The sequence below is a fragment of the Bombina bombina genome, chromosome 10 (genome assembly GCF_027579735.1).
Source record: "Bombina bombina isolate aBomBom1 chromosome 10, aBomBom1.pri, whole genome shotgun sequence".
Classification (NCBI taxonomy): Eukaryota; Metazoa; Chordata; class Amphibia; order Anura; family Bombinatoridae; genus Bombina; species Bombina bombina.
The window spans coordinates 173,995,249-174,012,005 of record NC_069508.1 but is presented as its reverse complement, the minus strand read 5'-3'; the positions used below and the strand labels follow the sequence as shown (position 1 = coordinate 174,012,005).

Sequence of the window (16,757 nt, the reverse complement as noted above, 5' to 3'; positions counted from 1 at the left end):
CTAATGAGATCGTGGGGCTTTCTAGATGACACACTAAGAGACCTGACTGTATGGGAGACACGGTGGGCTACTAATATGCAGCTACACAAACCACTTTCGGTACACTATCACTGTCTTTTAGAGGAAGGGACTGCCCCAAAAACAGTACACATGAATGCATGGGAAGAGGAGCTACAAGCTACATTCCCGGCAGAAAACTGGGACAAAGCCATTGAACTGACGAAAAAGGCGACCCACTGTATCACATGAGTGAAAAATAGATAGGAGCGCTAAAAGCTAAAGGTGCTAAGTGTATTAATGTGATACTTATTAGAGAGAGAAAATAAACAAACAAAGTAGATGAATGTCTAAAGAAACATAGATTTATTCACATTAGGTGATATAAAAATGTAAAAACGGACGTCTCCGTAAATAAAAACAATTTCTACAATTAAGTTGCCATCACTTGATATAAGACTAGACTCGCAATATAAAGTTCATAATACAGCAAAGATAGTCCCAATCCGCACTTAACTTTTCAATCGGGAGTTGGTTTGCTAGCAAGACAGGGGCTTACCCAGACGAGTGCACAATCAGTCTGCTCCGTGACTCGTTGTACGGCCGTAATGACGTCACTATTGAGGGCGCTGTCCTGAAAACACTTTCTGATTGGTGTAAATGCGATGAGTAAGTTACACTGTTTCTTGGCCTCTTTTGCTCCAATGTAGCGTTCAAACGAAGGGAATAATCCTGCACTTAGTGCCAAATAGCACGCAGGACACCCAATCCAAGAGTGTAGTATAAAGTAGTGTCCAGAGTTGACCCGTTACAGGTCTAATGGCAAGTTGGAAATGGCTAACAGTGTTAGCAGTCTTGCTCACTTTTAAGTGATAGAGAGTAGCTTTGGTTTAGTTGCGGTACAACCTAAATCCAAGAACGTAGTAGGGGTAATGTCCAGAAATGACCCGTTACGGTCTAGTGGTAGAATCGGAAATGGCTAACAGTGTTAGCAATATGGCTCACTTTTAAATGGCAAGTGTTAGCTTAAGTATAGTTGCAGTACATCAACGCGTTTCTCCCTCTGCAGGGCTTTTTCAAGACCCACTGTATCACTCTTTACGAGTTATATTTTAAAGTGATAACCAGATGGCACCTGGTGCCCACAAAATTAAGGAGACTTTTCCCAGAACATTCACAGCTGTGCTGGAGGGAGTGCGGGGGGCTGGGATCCCCCATCCATGTCTGGTGGACCTGCCCCAAGCTAGCGACTTATTGGCAGAAAGTCGGTAAGATGTGTACAGAGCTGGAATTGACTCAGGCCCTGAACCCAGCCCTAGCCATTTTACACTTAGACATAGACAGGCTCCCTAAAGCTAAACAAAACCTCTTGATCTATATCCTCATGTCTGCTAAACTACTCATAGCCAGAAACTGGAAAAAGAGCCAGCCCCCCAGACTACAAAGTGTAATTGAAAACGTGAACTACCTCAAAAATATGGAAAATTATGTTGCTAGGGAGAGAAGGCAACTGAGTAATTATTGCGTTATTTGGGAACCCTGGGACTCTATGCTGTCTCACGCGACCCCTAGTTCTGGAACCTAGACACTAAGGGGAGGGTAGAGAGATGAGAACACACCCTCTCCAAACACTTCCGTCTGTGGCCCATATATTGACTTTTTGCTCCCTCCCGTATCTGAGACCTGTGATAGTAACCCAAAGCTCTACTTACCAGATAGCAAGCGGAGAGGGGTCGGAGAACCCCCTATCACATTTGGAACCTGAGTCATAACATACCGAGTAATACTTTGCTGATTGAATGCCTCTTTTTGACTGGATTGTTGGTTTTAAGGATTACACCTTTGTAAACATATGCTATATACCTGTATACCTTTAAAATGCTCATTATATATACATAAGGTGACCTCTGTAAAAACGAGGATTCCTACACAGGAAGACGCCCCTATTCTTGTTACCTGACAGCAATATCTGAAACCTGTACATAAGAATATTCCTTTCGTACTTTGTTAAACGTTGACTTTGCTTATATTCATGTTTGAGAAAGGCTGTATGTTAAAAGTATATCCTCAATAAAAATATTTATTTAAAAAAAAAAAATAGTAGTGTAGTGTGCAAAGTGCCTAAAACAAAGGCTGAGGTTGCTAAGGTCCCTAAACTGGATTAAGTGAATCTCTGAAGGAGCTAATGAGGTCTAGCTAAAAATGATGTTTAATACAGTAAAAGATCACTGTATTAAAACACAATAAAAAACAATAAAACATATGATAAACATGGGAAAATCACAATTAGTTACAATTATGGATCCATAATATCTATGTTCAAAGGTTTGACAAAAATAAGTAATGGGTGATACAGTAGGATATACTTTTTACGTCTGTAAGTAAAAATGATGATAGCGGTGACAAAGTCCAACAATAGTATCCAGGTAAAAGGTGATTTAAGTTAGTGTCCAAGTAAATCGATCAATCAATCAATCAATCAAAAAAACAATCTTGTGTGAAAAATGAAAAATAATTTTTACAAAAAAATAAGCACTCCAGTGTGTGTACACAGTGATAAGAAATAAGCACTCCAGTGTGTGTACACAGTGATTAAAAATAAGCACTCCAGTGTGTGTACATAGTGATAAAAAATAAGTACTCCATTGTGTGTACACAGTGATAAAAAATAAGCACTCCAGTGTGTGTACATAGTGATAAAAAATAAGTACTCCAGTGTGTGTACACAGTGATAAAAAATAAGCACTCCAGTGTGTGTACACAGTGATAAAAAATAAGCACTCCAGTGTGTGTACATAGTGATAAAAAATAAGCACTCCAGTGTGTGTACACAGTGATAAAAAATAAGCACTCCGGTGTGTGTACATAGTGATAAAAAATAAGCACTCCAATGTGTGTACACAGTGATAAAAATGAAATAAAAATGTGATGAAAAAGTGTTGGGAAGTAACAATTTCTTAGTGGCGAATTGATGGGAATGGTCCTCCAATAGGATCCTAGTGATACTTTATATCCTCCTATACGATTCTGAATGTCCTATAAAAGTTAAAAATAATAGTGTAGATTGTACAAACAAAGTGGATAATATTATAATATAGGAGATGTGCTTACCAGCTGTATAATATAGGAGATGTGCTTACCTTCTGTAGTGCTTATGTTTAAAAAAAAATATATATTTTTTATTTTTTCATTTTTCACTTTTGCTCCACACAAGATTGGTTTATTAATTGATTTATTTGGACACTAACTTAAATCACCTTTTACCTGGATACTATTGTTGGACTGTCACCACTATCATAATTTTTACTTACACACGTAAAAAGGATATCCTACTGTATCACCCATTACTTTTTTTGTTAAACCTTTGAACATAGATATTATGGATCCATAATTGTAACTAATTGTGATTTTCCCATGTTTATCATATGTTTTATTGTTTTTTATTGTGTTTTTATTGTATTTTTATTGTGATCTTTTACTGTATTAAACATCATTTTTAGCTAGACCTCATTAGCTCCTTCAGAGATTCACTTCATCCAGTTAAGGGACCTTAGCAACCTCGGCCTTTGTTTTAGGTGCTTTGCACACTACACTACTATTCTTATTCTTCATTTTGGGTTCAGTATCCCTTTAAATACAGGATATCACTCCCAATTAGCGTTCAGTATATGTTTTTAATGCTCCTGAAAGATACAAAAACTTCTCATTGTGTAGTATGTATCAACTTTAGTTAACTTGTAAATCCAAAAAAGGAGCTACTCACGTTTTCTTGAGCATATGCTGTGCGCAACTGTATACGTTTGCCGTATGATTATCGGCTCATATGCTGCCACCTCCAAGCATAGATGCAGTGAAGTATAGAAAATTTAACAATTTATTACAAGATTAAAAACATACAAAATAAAGTAGCCATATGTATACTAAACACTAGTCACCTGAGCGTATATCAAACCCATAATAATACGAAAAACCAGTTTATCCTGTAATGCAATCTGAAACAGCGTGGTTATGCATTTAGTCAGTGTATAGCCGTTACCGTGTAAGAGACCTAAACTCGTAGCCTGGCTCCACTCCTTTTTGGTAACGTTGCCTAATGTGAAACCCCCCAAAAAATAATTCATGATTCAGATAGAACATGTAATTTTAAACAAGTTTCCAATTTACCTCTAGTATCTCATTTGCTTTGTTCTCTTGGTATCCTTTGTTAAAAGGCATATCTAGGTAGGCTTGGGAGCTAGCTACTAATTGCTATATAAACCATATATGCCACTGGTCATTAGTCATTGGTTCAACGATAGTGCTCATTTAGCTCCCAGTAATGCTTTGCTCTCCTTCAATAAAAAATACCTAGAGAATGAAATAAAATTGATAGATTTAATTTGGAATGTTGTTTAAAATTATATGTTCTATCTGAATTATGAAAAAAAATATTGGGGTTTCATGTCCCGTTAAGGCTTCTCACAGAAATCCAGAAACAAAAACATGCCAGAGGGCGCCACCTAGTGTATCAAACTTGCCAAAATGATTCCTCAAAGAGATACAATTTATTCCAATGGATCACAAACACAAAAACATAGCGATTACTTAAAGGGACAGTAAAGACAGCATTAAACTTTCATGGTTCAGATACAACATCTGATTGATAGCTACACATATATGCCTCTTGTCATTGGCTTAATCGTTGTGTTTATGTAGCACCCAGTGGGGCAGCTGCTCCTTTTGAAAAAGGATACCAACAGAATAAAGCAAATTAGACAATAAATAGAAAATTGTTTCAAATGGTATGCTTTATCAATAAATCATGAAAGGAAAACTATTGGGTTTTATGTCCCTTTAAGCCTTAGGGCCTAATACAGTAAAGCTCTCTGGTCTGGTGAGATTCTATACGCTGCCTTATTAGTATTATGAGACCCCCTCAGGGATTGTTTTAGGGACAATTTTTTACATTTTGAACTGGGTCTTTCAGTAAAGTCCAGATATTCAAAACCTCCGGAGAGAAATCAGGTACAATCTTTGGGATTTTCTTTAGACCTTTTATTGTAATGTTTCACATAAAGATTACTACATAGTAAACATTTCTCAAGATAAAATTTGTATTTCTAATTTTTTTTTAAGGGTCTCGCCGTACCGATGAGATGTCTTAGAATATCTCACCTGAGCAGCGAAGTTTTGAATATCAGGCACTAAGGGAGATCACTAATATTCTTTATATTATGGAGAGACATTTACTTAATGCTCAGTAACATAAGCTGATTATTTATCTCTATGTTGGTGAGTTTTTGAGAATCGGGCCCTTATAGTTTTTTAGCTCTCTCCAGTCAGAAGACACTTAGGGCCCGATGATCTAAAGGTCTCTGGGCTGGTGAGATTATTTAAAGGGACATAAAACAGGTTGAGATTTGTGCATATCCTAAAAGGGCTAATTAATTAAAAAATAATTTGCTAAAAACATTGTTTCAAAATTGCTGGCAAGTAGGTTAAAATAATTTTCAAAAATAAGCAAAATGAATTACATAGCTATGCTGCCTGGAGCAGCCAACTCCACCCCCCTTATCAGTGTTTAGACACAGGCATTGTATTTCAACTGAGTTCACAGCTTCTAGGTGTGCTCAAGCAGATAATCCCTATGCATTTTTATGTTTTACCAAGACAACAATAGATATAGCTACAGCCATAAAAGGAATTTTTTTTTTAACTTTCCATGGGAGTATATGGAATTGTATCTCAAATCTCAGTATAATTATCTAAATATTTCTACCCTACAGTTCTCACTTTTTTTTCTCACAATTTAAAAGGTGGCAAACTTTTATCAAAATACTCAAAACACTAATTACTGAAAGGAAAACCTATGCATATGAAAATAACAGCAATGGTAAGGTACAGTGCACTGAAAACAATGTAATTTAATTTGTATTACGCAAAATACGCATTATATTAAAGTTTAAAGATACGATGGGTTCCCCCAGTATTCTTTGTCCTCTGTTGCAAACTTTTACATAGCAAAGAGCTCTCATTTTGTAAAAGTCATATAAAATAAATTAACGAAATATTGAAAAAAAAAAATATGCAGTAAAAAAATGTTAAAAATGTTCTGCAAAAATTGTATTTATGGGAAAAATTTAATTTGCATTGAAATTACACAGGAAAAAAACTATGTAAGGCGCACCGCAGAAATCGTATAAAAACTAAACCACTAAAAAAAATGCTGTGAAATTAGTATTTTAAGATTACACTGAAAGTAAAGTAATGTGATCTGTATTGGTCGCAGGATTTCATTTGTATTCTCCTTTATCCCCCTCATGCACTATATCTCCATCTCTTCACGTGTATCCCCCCTGCTCCCCTGCATCTATTCCTCTTTATCCCCCTCATGCACTATATCTCCCTCTCTTCACCTGTATCCCCTCTTCTCCCCTGCATCTATTCCTCTTTATCCCCCTCATGCACTATATCTCCCTCTCTTCACCTGTATCCCCCCTGCTCTCCTGCATCTATTCCTCTTTATCCCCCTCATGCACTATATCTCCCTCTCTTCACCTATACCCCCCTTCTCCCCTGCATCTATTCCTCTTTATCCCCCTCATGCACTATATCTCCCTCTCTTCACCTGTATCCCCCTGCTCCCCTGCATCTATTCCTCTTTATCCCCCTCATGCACTATATCTCCCTCTCTTCACCTGTATCCCCCCTGCTCCTATGCATCTATTCCTATTTATCCCCCTCATGCACTATATCTCCCTCTCTTCATCTGTATCCCCCTGCTCCCCTGCATCTATTCCACTTTATTCCCCTCATGCACTATATCTCCCTCTCTTCACCTGTATCCCCCCTTCTCCCCTGCATCTATTCCTCTTTATCCCCCTCATGCACTATATCTCCCTCTCTTTACCTGTATCCCCCCCTGCTCCCCTACATCTATTTCTCTTTATCCCCCTCATGCACTATATCTCCCTCTCTTCACCTGTATCCCCCCCTGCTCCCCTGCATCTATTCCTTTTAATCCCCCTCATGCACTATATCTCCCTCTCTTCACCTGTATCCCCCCTGCTCCCCTGCATCTATTCCTCTTTATCCCCCTCATGCACTATATCTCCATCTCTTCACCTGTATCCCCCTGCTCCCCCGCATCTATTCCTCTTTACCCCCCTCATGCACTATATCTCCCTCTCTTCACCTGTATCCCCCCCTGCTCCCCTGCATCTATTCCTTTTTATTCCCCTCATGCACTATATCTCCCTCTCTTCACCTGTATCCCCCCTTCTCCCCTGCATCTATTCCTCTTTATCCCCCTCATGCACTATATCTCCATCTCTTCACCTGTATCCCCCTGCTCCCCTGCATCTATTCCTATTTATCCCCCTCATGCACTATATCTCCCTCTCTTCACCTGTATCCACCCTGCTCCCCTGCATCTATTCCTCTTTACCCCCTCATGCACTATATCTCCCTCTCTTCACCTGTATCCCCCCTGCTCCCCTGCATCTATTCCTCTTTATCCCCCTCATGCACTATATCTCCCTCTCTTCACCTGTATCCCCCCTTCTCCCCTGCATCTAGTCCTCTTTATCCCCCTCATGCACTATATATCTCTCTCTTCACCTGTATCCCCGCTTCTCCCCTGCATCTATTCCTCTTTATCCCCCTCATGCACTATATCCCCTCTCTACACCTGTATCCCCCCTTATCCCCTGCATCTATTCCTCTTTATCCCCCTCATGCACTATATCTCCCTCTCTTCACCTGTATCCCCCCTTCTCCCCTGCATCTAGTCCTTTTTATCCCCCTCATGCACTATATCTCTCTCTCTTCACCTGTATCCCCCCTTCTCCCCTGCATCTATTCCTCTTTATCCCCCTCATGCACTATATCTCCATCTCTTCACCTGTATCCCCCTGCACCCCTGCATCTATTCCTCTTTATCCCCCTCATGCATTATATATCCCTCTCATCACCTGTATCCCCCCTTCTCCCCTGCATCTATTCCTCTTTATCCCCCTCATGCACTATATCTCCCTCTCTTCACCTGTATCCCCACCTGCTCCCCTGCATCTATTCCTCTTTACCCCCCTCATGCACTATATCTCCCTCTCTTTACCTGTATCCCCCCCTGCTCACCTGCATCTATTTCTCTTTATCCCCCTCATGCACTATATCTCCCTCTCTTCACCTGTATCCCCCCCTGCTCCCCTGCATCTATTCCTTTTTATCCCCCTCATGCACTATATCTCCCTCTCTTCACCTGTACCCCCCCCTGCTCCCCTGCATCTATTCCTCTTTATCCCCCTCATGCACTATATCTCCCTCTCTTCATCTGTATCCCCCCTGCTCCCCTGCATCTATTCTTCTTTATCCCCCTCATGCACTAAATCTCCCTCTCTTCACCTGTATCCCCCCCCCAGCTCCCCTGCATCTATTCCTCTTTATCCCCCTCATGCACTATATCTCCCTCTCTTCACCTGTATCCCCCCTTCTCCCCTGCATCTATTCCTCTTTATCCCCCTAATGCACTATAGCTCCACTCTTCACCAGTATCCCCCCTTCTCCCCTGTATCTATTCCTCTTTATCCCCCTCATGCACTATATCTTCACTCTTCACATGTATCCCCCCTTCTCCCCTGCATCTATTCCTCTTTATCCGCCTCATGCACTATATCTCCCTCTCTTCACCTGTATCCCCCCTGCTCCCCTGCATCTATTCTTCTTTATCCCCCTCATGCACTATATCTCCCTTTCTTCACCTGTATCCCCCCTGCTCCCCTGCATCTATTCCTCTTTATCCCCCTCAGGCACTATATCTCCCTCTCTTCACCTGTATCCCCCCTGCATCTATTCCTCTTTATCCCCCTCATGCACTATATCTCCACTCTTCACCTGTATCCCCCTTCTCTCCTGCATCTATTCCTCTTTATCCCCCTCATGCACTATATCTCCACTCTTCACCTGTATCCCCCCTTCTCCCCTGCATCTATTCCTCTTTATCCCCCTCATGCACTATATCTCCCCCTCTTCACCTGTATCCCCCCTTCTCCCCCGCATCTATTGCTCGTTATCCCCCTCATGCACTATATCTCCCTCTCTTCACCTGTATCCCCCCTTCTCCCCTGCATCTATTCCTCTTTATCCCCCTCATGCACTATATCTCCCTCTCTTCACCTGTATCCCCCCCTTCTCCCCTGCATCTATTCCTCTTTATCCCCCTAATGCACTATAGCTCCACTCTTCACCAGTATCCCCCCTTCTCCCTGTATCTATTCCTCTTTATCCCCCTCATGCACTATATCTCCCTCTCTTCACCTGTATCCCCCCCTGCTCCCCTGCATCTATTCCTTTTTATCCCCCTCATGCACTATACCTCCCTCTCTTCACCTGTATCCCCCCTGCATTTATTCCTCTTTATCCCCCTCATGCACTATATCTCCACTCTTCACCTGTACCCCCTTCTCTCCTGCATCTATTCCTCTTTATCCCCCTCATGCACTATATCTCCACTCTTCACCTGTATCCCCCCTTCTCCCCTGCATCTATTCCTCTTTATCCCCCTCATGCACTATATCTCCACTCTTCACCTGTATCCCTCCTTCTCCCCTGCATCTATTCCTCTTTATCCCCCTCATGCACTATATCTCCCCCTCTTCACCTGTATCCCCCCTTCTCCCCTGCATCTATTCCTCGTTATCCCCCACATGCACTATATCTCCCTCTCTTCACCTGTATCCCCCCTTCTCCCCTGCATCTATTCCTCTTTATCCCCCTCATGCACTATATCTCCCTCTCTTCACCTGTATCCCCCCTTCTCCCCTGCATCTATTCCTCTTTATCCCCCTAATGCACTATAGCTCCACTCTTCACCAGTATCCCCCCTTCTCCCTGTATCTATTCCTCTTTATCCCCCTCATGCACTATATCTCCCTCTCTTTACCTGTATCCCCCCCTGCTCCCCTGCATCTATTTCTCTTTATCCCCCTCATGCACTATATCTCCCTCTCTTCACCTGTATCCCCCCCTGCTCCCCTGCATCTATTCCTTTTTATCCCCCTCATGCACTATATCTCCCTCTCTTCACCTGTATCCCCCCTGCTCCCCTGCATCTATTCCTCTTTATCCCCCTCATGCACTATATCTCCCTCTCTTCATCTGTATCCCCCCTGCTCCCCTGCATCTATTCCTCTTTCTCCCCATCAGGCACTATATCTCCCTCTCTTCACCTGTATCCCCCCTTCTCCCCTGCATTTATTCCTCTTTATCCCCCTCATGCACTATATCTCCACTCTTCACCTGTATCCCCCCTTCTCCCCTGCATCTATTCCTCTTTATCCCCCTCATGCACTATATCTCCCTCTCTTCACCTGTATCCCCCCTGCTCCCCTGCATCTATTCCTCTTTATCCCCCTCATGCACTAAATCTCCCTCTCTTCACCTGTATCCCCCCCCCAGATCCCCTGCATCTATTCCTCTTTATCCCCCTCATGCACTATATCTCCCTCTCTTCACCTGTATCCCCCCCTTCTCCCCTGCATCTATTCCTCTTTATCCCCCTAATGCACTATAGCTCCACTCTTCACCAGTATCCCCCCTTATCCCCTGTATCTATTCCTCTTTATCCCCCTCATGCACTATATCTTCACTCTTCACATGTATCCCCCCTTCTCCCCTGCATCTATTCCTCTTTATCCGCCTCATGCACTATATATCCCTCTCTTCACCTGTATCCCCCCTGCTCCCCTGCATCTATTCTTCTTTATCCCCCTCATGCACTATATCTCCCTTTCTTCACCTGTATCCCCCTGCTCCCCTGCATCTATTCCTCTTTATCCCCCTCAGGCACTATATCTCCCTCTCTTCACCTGTATCTCCCCTGCATCTATTCCTCTTTATCCCCCTCATGCACTATATCTCCACTCTTCACCTGTATCCCCTTCTCTCCTGCATCTATTCCACTTTATCCCCCTCATGCACTATATCTCCACTCTTCACCTGTATCCCCCCTTCTCCCCTGCATCTATTCCTCTTTATCCCCCTCATGCACTATATCTCCACTCTTCACCTGTATCCCTCCTTCTCCCCTGCATCTATTCCTCTTTATCCCCCTCATGCACTATATCTCCCCCTCTTCACCTGTATCCCCCCTTCTCCCCTGCATCTATTCCTCGTTATCCCCCTCATGCACTATATCTCCCTCTCTTCACCTGTATCCCCCCTTCTCCCCTGCATCTATTCCTCTTGATCCCCCTCATGCACTATATCTCCCTCTCTTCACCTGTATCCCCCCTTCTCCCCTGCATCTATTCCTCTTTATCCCCCTCATGCACTATATGTCCACTCTTCACCTTTATCCCCCCCTGCTCCCCTGCATCTATTTCTCTTTATCCCCCTCATGCACTATATCTCTACTCTTCACCTGTATCCCCCCTTCTCCCCTGCATCTATTCCTCTTTATCCCCCTCATGCACTATATCTCCCTCTCTTCACCTGTATCCCCCTGCTCCCCTGCATCTATTCCTCTTTATCGTCCTCATGCACTATATCTCCACTCTTCACCTGTATCCCCCCTGCTCCCCTGCATCTATTCCTCTTTTTCGTCCTCATGCACTATATCTCCACTCTTCACCTGTATCCCCCTGCTCCCGTGCTTATATTCCTCTTTATCCCCCTCATGCACTATATCTCCCCCTCTTCACCTGTATCCCCCCTTCTCCCCTGCATCTATTCCACTTTATCCTCCTCATGCACTATATCTCCCCCTCTTCACCTGTATCCCCCTTCTCCCCTGCATCTATTCCTCTTTATCCCCCTCATGCACTATATCTCCCTCTCTTCCCCTGTATCCCCCTTCTCCCCTGCATCTATTCCTCTTTATCCCCCTCATGCACTATATCTCCACTCTTCACCTGTATCCCCCCTGCTCCCCTGCATCTATTCCTCTTTATCCCCCTCATGTACAATATCTCCCCTCTTCACCTGTATCCCCCTTCTCCCCTGCATCTATTCCTCTTTATCCCCCTCATGCACTGTATCTCCACTCTTCACCTGTATCCCCCCTGCTCCCCTGCATCTATTCCTCTTTATCCCCCTCATGCACTATATCTCCACTCTTCACCTATATCCCCCCTGCTCCCCTGCATCTATTCCTCTTTATCCCCCTCATGCAATATATCTCCACTCTTCACCTATATCCCTTCCTGCTCCCCTGCATCTATTCCTCTTTATCCCCCTTCATTTACAATATCTCCCTTCTTTACATGTATCCCCCCTTCTAACCTGCATCTATTCTCCTTTATCCCCCCTGATATAGTATATCTCCCTCTCTTCACCTGTATCCCCCTTTCCCCCTACATCTATTCTCTCCTTTATCCCCCCTCATATACTATATCTCCCTCTCTTTACCTGTATCCCCCCGTCTCCCCTGCATCTATTCTCCTTTATCCCCCCTCATATACAATATCTCCCTTTCTTCACCTGTATCCCCCCTGCTCCCCTGCATATATTCCTCTTTACCCCCCTCATGCACTATATCTCCCTCTCTTCACCTGTATCCCCCCTGCATTTATTCCCCTTTATCCCCCTCATGCACTATATCTCCCTCTCTTCACCTGTATCCCCCCTGCATTTATTCCCCTTTATCCCCCCTCATGTACTATATCTCCCCTCTTCACCTGTATCCCCCCTTCACCTTCATATCTTCTTTTTAATGTTCACTTCTCTATTCTAACATTTTACTTTTTGTATATTTTCCTTCTCTGCTGTATGTCTCAATTTTCTCATTGCTATAGTTTCCTTGTATATCTCATTCATAATCTGTGTTACTCTCTCCCTCAGTATCATTTACATAGCTCCATGACTGGTATGTTTTTTTTTTCTCCTCCTCTCTCTTCTCTCCTCCTCTCTCTTCTCTCTCCTCCCCTGCCCCTCCTCTAGCACCTGCCTATCCTGGGGCTTCTTATTTATGTCAGTCTGACTGTACGTGTGCTGCATTCTGTATTTCACTGGCTCTCACGCTCAGTTTGTGCTGCATGCACCATGTCCTCCCTTGCTTTGCTTCCCATCAGTGTCTCTCACTTGTCACAATGGGTGGCCTGGCTGGGTCTTCTGTTTGTTATCTTCACAGTCACTAAACTCTACCTGAAGTGGAAGGAGATTGGCAAAACATTCAGTGATTTCCCAGGACCTCAGCGCCACTGGCTGTATGGCAATGCCCATGAGGTAAGTAAGGGTTAAAACCATGGTTAACAGGGGGTACATAATGTCATATAAAGGACAAATAGTATAACTGACAGGGTATTCACACTGTGCACAACCTGACAAGCATGAAATACACGACATGCAGAAGCATTGCACTCCAGTGATACACACCCTAACCAGTGGTAATACACAACATGACATAAAGAAAACATACACAGTAACAACCAGGGTATATACAGTCTGAAACAACATGACATACAGAAAGTATACACAGTAACAACCAGGGTATATACAGTCTGAAACAAAGCATGACATACAGAAAGTATACACAGTAACAACCAGGGTATATACAGTCTTAAACACAGCATGGCATACAGAAAGTATACACAGTAACAATCAGAGTACATACAGTCTGAAACAGAGCATGATATACATAGGGTACATATGACTTTCAATGGGTACTCTGAGTAATACTTAAGGGGTACATTGTATGCCATAAAGTGGGTATACAGATATACAGAAAGCATACACAGTAACAACCAGGGTATAAACAGTCTGAAACAGCATAACATACAGAAAACATACACAGTAACAACCAGGGTATACACAGTCTGAAACAACATGACATACAGAAAGTATACACAGTAACAACCAGGGTATATACAGTCTGAAACACAGCATGACATACAGAAAACAAACACAGTAAAAAAAAACATATATAGGTATATACAGTCTAAAACACAGCATGACATACAGAAAGTAAAAACAGTAACAACCAGTGTATATACAGTCTAAAACACAGCATGACATACAGAAAGTATAAACAGTAACAACCAGGGTATATACAGTCTGAAACACAGCATTACATACAGAAAGTATACACAGTAACAACCAGTGTATATACAGTTTGAAACACAGCATGACATACAGAAAGTATACACAGTAACAACCAGGGTATACACAGTCTGAAACACAGCATGACATACAGAAAGTATACACATTAACAACCAGGGTATACACAGTCTGAAACACAACATGACATACAGAAAGTATACACAGTTACAACCAGGGTATATACAGTCTGAAACACATCAAGACATACAGAAAGTATACACAGTAACAACCAGGGTACATACAGTCTGAGACACATCATGACATGTAGAAAGTATACACAGTAACAACCAAGGTATATACAGTCTGAAAAACAGCATGACATACAGAAAGTATACACAGTAACAACCAAGGTATATACAGGTTGACACAGCATGACATACAGAAAGCATACACAGTAACAACCAGGGTATATACAGCCTGAAACAGCATGACATACAGAAAGTATACACAGTAACAACCAGGGTATATACAGTCTGAAACAGCATGACATACAGAAAGTATACACAGTAACAACCAGGGTATATACAGTCTGAAACAGCATGACATACAGAAAGTATACACAGTTTCAACCAGGGTACATACAGTCTGAAACACAGCATGGCATACAGAAAGTATACACAATAACAACCAGGGTATATACAGTCTGAAACAACATGACATACAGAAAGTATACACAGTAACAACCAGGGTATATACAGTCTGACACAGCATAACATACAGAAAGTATACACAGAAACAACCAGGGTATATACAGTCTGAAACACAGCATGACATACAGAAAGTATACACAGTAACAACCAGGGTATATACAGTCTGAAACACATCATGACATACATAAAGTATACACAGTAACAACCAGGGTATATACAGTCTGAAACACAGCATGACATACAGAAAGTATACACAGTAACAACCAGGGTATATACAGTCTGAAACAGCATGACATACAAAAAATATACACAGTAACAACCAGGGTATATACAGTCTGAAACACAACATGATACACAGATAATATACACAGTAACAACCAGGGTATATATAGTCTGAAACACAGCATGACATACAGAAAGTATAACAAAGCAAAGAAGGGGTAAAACCATCAACTAGTATATTTACACAGTGCACAATGTGCAGCTCGCAGGTTAAACGATCCACTCTCTGGGTATCCCACTGTTCAAATACATTTGTTGCATATTCTTTAATATCCTTACGCAACTGTATACATAATCAAAGTCAGCATTTGCATAACAGAAGGGAACTCACAGTTTGACATCCTGTCCACTGACCGTTACACGCTCCGGCATCTTGCTGCGTCCTTCAAATGAATCGTTGCTCCAAGCAATGGCTGTTAACCACTAAAGTGCTGTAACCTAGCAAAATCCCCGTCACGAGCCCTATGGATATCCTCGATGTATTGGAAATGAATATAGTAAAAGCACCCAGTCCGGCTCCAGTCTAGTGGGTAAAAGGATACTTTATTTCAGCAATCTTAAAATCAAACAAACAAACAAACCACTCGCAAGTGAACTTGCCAAGTAAAATACATTGAGCTACAACTTCGGCCCTGCTTACGTCACTGACGCGTTTCAGGATAAACCCGTAATCATTGTTTCTATACAGAAAGTATACACAGTAACAACAAAGGGTATATAAAGTCTGAAACAGCACATACAGAAAGTATACACAGTAACAACCAGGGTATATACAGTCTGAAACACAGCATGACATACGGAAAGTATACACAGTAACAACCAGGGTATATACAGTCTGAAACACAGCATGCCATACAGAAAGTATACACAGTAACAACCAGGGTATATACAGTCTGAAACAACATGACATACAGAAAGTATACACAGTAACAACCAGGGTATATACAGTCTGACACAGCATAACATACAGAAAGTATACACAGAAACAACCAGGGTATATACAGTCTGAAACAGCATGACATACAGAAAGTATACACAGTAACAACCAGGGTATATATAGTCTGAAACACAGCATGACATACAGAAAGTATACACAGTAACAACAAAGGGTATATAAAGTCTGAAACAGCACATACAGAAAGTATACACAGTAACAACCAGGGTATATACAGTCTGAAACACAGCATGACATACGGAAAGTATACACAGTAACAACCAGGGTATATACAGTCTGAAACACAGCATGACATACAGAAAGTATACACAGTAACAACCAGGGTATATACAGTCTGAAACACAGCATGACATACAGAAAGTATACACAGTAACAACCAGGGTATATACAGTCTTAAACAGCATGACATACAGAAAGTATACACAGTAACAACCAGGGTATATACAGTCTGAAACACAACATGATATACAGAAAATATACACAGTAACAACCAGGGTATATACAGTCTGAAACACAGCATGACATACAGAAAGTATACACATTTACAACAAAGGGTATATAAAGTCTGAAACACAACATGATATACAGAAACTATACTCAGTAACAACCAGGGTATATACAGTCTGAAACAGCATGACATACAGAAAGTATACACAGCAACAACCAGGGTATATACAGTCTGAAACACAGCATTACATACAGAAAGTATACACAGTAACAACCAGTGTATATACAGTCTGAAACACAGCATGACATACAGAAAGTATACACAGTAACAACCAGGGTATACACAGTCTGAA

The 16,757-nt window shown here is 41.9% G+C and overlaps 1 protein-coding gene across 1 annotated transcript in view; it reads left to right on the top strand.

The window, feature by feature from the left end:
• The first annotated feature begins 12,965 nt into the window (after positions 1-12,965).
• The window catches only part of LOC128641003 (cytochrome P450 4B1), a 115,797-nt gene continuing 112,005 nt past the window's right edge, over positions 12,966-16,757 (top strand). Inside the window, exon 1 of the mRNA XM_053693510.1 lies at positions 12,966-13,197. Coding sequence (XP_053549485.1) covers positions 13,015-13,197 — 183 coding nt within the window. The 5' untranslated portion in view covers positions 12,966-13,014. The remainder of the gene's footprint in view (positions 13,198-16,757) is intronic.